The sequence below is a fragment of the Austrofundulus limnaeus genome, unplaced genomic scaffold (genome assembly GCF_001266775.1).
Source record: "Austrofundulus limnaeus strain Quisiro unplaced genomic scaffold, Austrofundulus_limnaeus-1.0 Scaffold440, whole genome shotgun sequence".
In the NCBI taxonomy this organism is placed as follows: domain Eukaryota; kingdom Metazoa; phylum Chordata; class Actinopteri; order Cyprinodontiformes; family Rivulidae; genus Austrofundulus; species Austrofundulus limnaeus.
In genome coordinates, this window is record NW_013952842.1 from 123802 (window position 1) to 126440 (window position 2639).

Below are 2639 nucleotides of genomic sequence, written 5' to 3' on the forward strand. Positions count from 1 at the left end.
GTTGTAATGTGACAAAATATGGAAAAGTTCAAGGGGTATGAATACTTTTGCAAACCACTGTATATGGGCATGTATATGTATGGGTATGTATTTAGGTATGTATGTATTTGTATGGAAGTATGTATATGAAAGTGTTTGGATATGTAGGTAGGGGTATGATTGTGTATATATTTGTATAGGTAAATGGGTATGGTTTTCAGCAAGGCTTAAGTCATTATAATTATTATGCATTTTTGTTGCTGTGGTTTTGCTATCTTTGTTTTGTAGGTGTGGAGCCGAGAAGTACGGTGTGCTGTCTTGTGTTTTCTCAACATATAATTTACATATCTTCTAATCTCTTTTTCACTCTTTCTCAATGTATTTCACTTTTTTTCTTTCTTTTCTTCTTTTTCTCCAAAAAAAAAAAAAACAACGAAAATATAGCTGGAAATTCCTAAATTAGCATAAGATGCACAGGTTTGCTGAACTAAACAGAAAGAAGCTGAAATAGTCACCAAAATGTGAATTAGCTTCAGCTAATAACAGCTAAACTTTAGCTAGAATTGTATCAAATAACAACTGAAAGAAGCATAAATATCTTAATTTAGCAGAAAAAGGTACAAAAAAATAGAAAATACAAGAATAATAGCAGAAAGAAGCAGAATAGATGCTGACATAGCAGAAAAGAAGCTAAAATTAGCAGAAAAGAAGCTAAAATTAGCAGAAAAGAAGCTAAAATTATCACAGGGAAGTAAAAAAAGAGCAGAATCAGAACAAATTGTGAACAGTTGTGTAAAGATTTAGAAAGGTTGTGAAGGATTTTAAGAATGATGAAAACAGCTTCATTCATTCTTAATGAGAAAAATGTGGCTGAAAAAAATGAAAAAGCTAAAATAATTAAAAATAGCTGAAATACCAAAAGTCATAGCTGGAATGTCCTGAAGGAGCTGAATGTTTTGATCTATGAAATGTTAAAAAAGCACAAAAATGTGGAACAAAAAGTGTAGTTGTGTGTTTGTGAAACATTTTCACAACAATATAAAGTGTGTCTGAAGTCGACTCCAGCAGAATAAATCAGAAACATGTCGGCTGAGGATTTAGYTTCTTAAAACCCTCAGAAATGAAGGATCTGATCAGAAACCGGATCAACTTGCAGAAGATTTTTAGCTTCAGCTCAGTTATTCTGTTTCACTGGAAATAAAAAGAATAAATTGTGTGTGTGAGTGCAGCTGATCAGCAGACAAACCTCTGGCTGCTGTTTGTTGTGGCAGCGCTCGTGTGCGTGCACGTTCAGTCATCTTATTGGCCTTATTGAATCAATTAGCACCGGGGGGCTGCTGCTGATTTAATTAGTGACCCAGATAAAGTTGAAGTAATTACTGAATGTCATATTTGTGAGCTGCTGTCCTGTCTCTGCCGTCGATAACCAATCATCAGGCCCGATCGTATGAAAGATGAAGCTCCGCCCACCTGTTTGTTGTTCTGCGTCCTGGGGCCRTTATTCAGGATTGATTGTTTTAGTGCTGTAATAACCTGCTGGTATCGATGGTTCTGTTCTGGTTTCCTGTGGGTCTAAGCCGTCCTGCAGCCTCCCAGTGTCCAGGTGTGTCCTCACCTGTCTGCTCTGCTTCCTGTCAGTGTGGGAACATGGCCAGAGAGGGYCTGAGGACCCTGGTGGTGTCCAAGAAGTGCCTGTCTGAGGAGCAGTACCAGGACTTCGAGGTACAGATGAGCTCTTCTGGGTCAAAGGGGTCAAAGTCATGGCCCGCGAGCCAGACGTGGCCCACGTGCTYGTGTTTTGTTGTGAACTGACTCCCTCCTCTTCCTCGCCTCGTGTCGGATCAGAACCGGTACAACCAGGCCAAGCTGAGCATCCACGACCGCGCCCTGAAGGTGGCGGCGGTGGTGGAGAGTCTGGAGAGGGACATGGAGCTCCTGTGTCTGACCGGGGTGGAGGACCAGCTCCAGGCAGACGTCAGGCCCACGTTGGAGCTTCTGAGAAACGCCGGCATCAAGGTGGGTGCCGGGGTCTGACCCGCCTCCGCTCCGGATCCAGGATCTGATCCTGTTTCTTATGGTTCTGCTCAGATCTGGATGCTGACTGGAGACAAGCTGGAGACGGCTACGTGCATCGCCAAGAGCTCTCATCTGGTCTCCAGGAACCAAGACATCCACATCTTCAGACCGGTGTGTAGTACTGGACTCCACAAGTCCACTGTGGGGGCGAGGGTGTCACGGTTCCTGAGGATAATTGTGTTGTGTGTCTCTTGAGCAGGTCTCCAACCGAGGAGAGGCCCATCTGGAGCTGAACGCCTTCAGGAGGAAACACGACTGTGCTCTGGTCATCTCTGGAGACTCTTTAGAGGTACTTCACCTGAGAGCTGCTTCCTGCTGCAGCCGGGGGTCCAAACTGATGAACGTCAAAACAAAGAGACGTTTAAATCAGCCAAACTGATCCTAAACTCCACCCGTCTAAACCTGATCATCTGTTTAAATCAGCCAAACTCATCCTAAACTCCACCCGTCTTGATCTGATCGTCTGTTTAAATCAGCTAAACTCATCCTAAACTCCACCCGTCTAAACCTGATCATCTGTTGAAATCAGCTAAACTCATCCTAAACTCCACCCGTCTTGATCTGATCATCTGTTTAAATCAGCC

At 43.2% G+C, this 2639-nt stretch overlaps 1 protein-coding gene across 1 annotated transcript in view; it reads left to right on the plus strand.

Annotated features, from left to right (window-relative positions):
* atp9b (ATPase phospholipid transporting 9B) overlaps positions 1–2639 on the plus strand; it is a gene marked incomplete in the record, with an annotated part of 35739 nt that overhangs the window by 24864 nt on the left and 8236 nt on the right. The window contains 3 exon segments of the mRNA XM_014024805.1: positions 1618–1701; positions 1825–1995; positions 2068–2168. Coding sequence (XP_013880259.1) covers positions 1618–1701; positions 1825–1995; positions 2068–2168 — 356 coding nt within the window.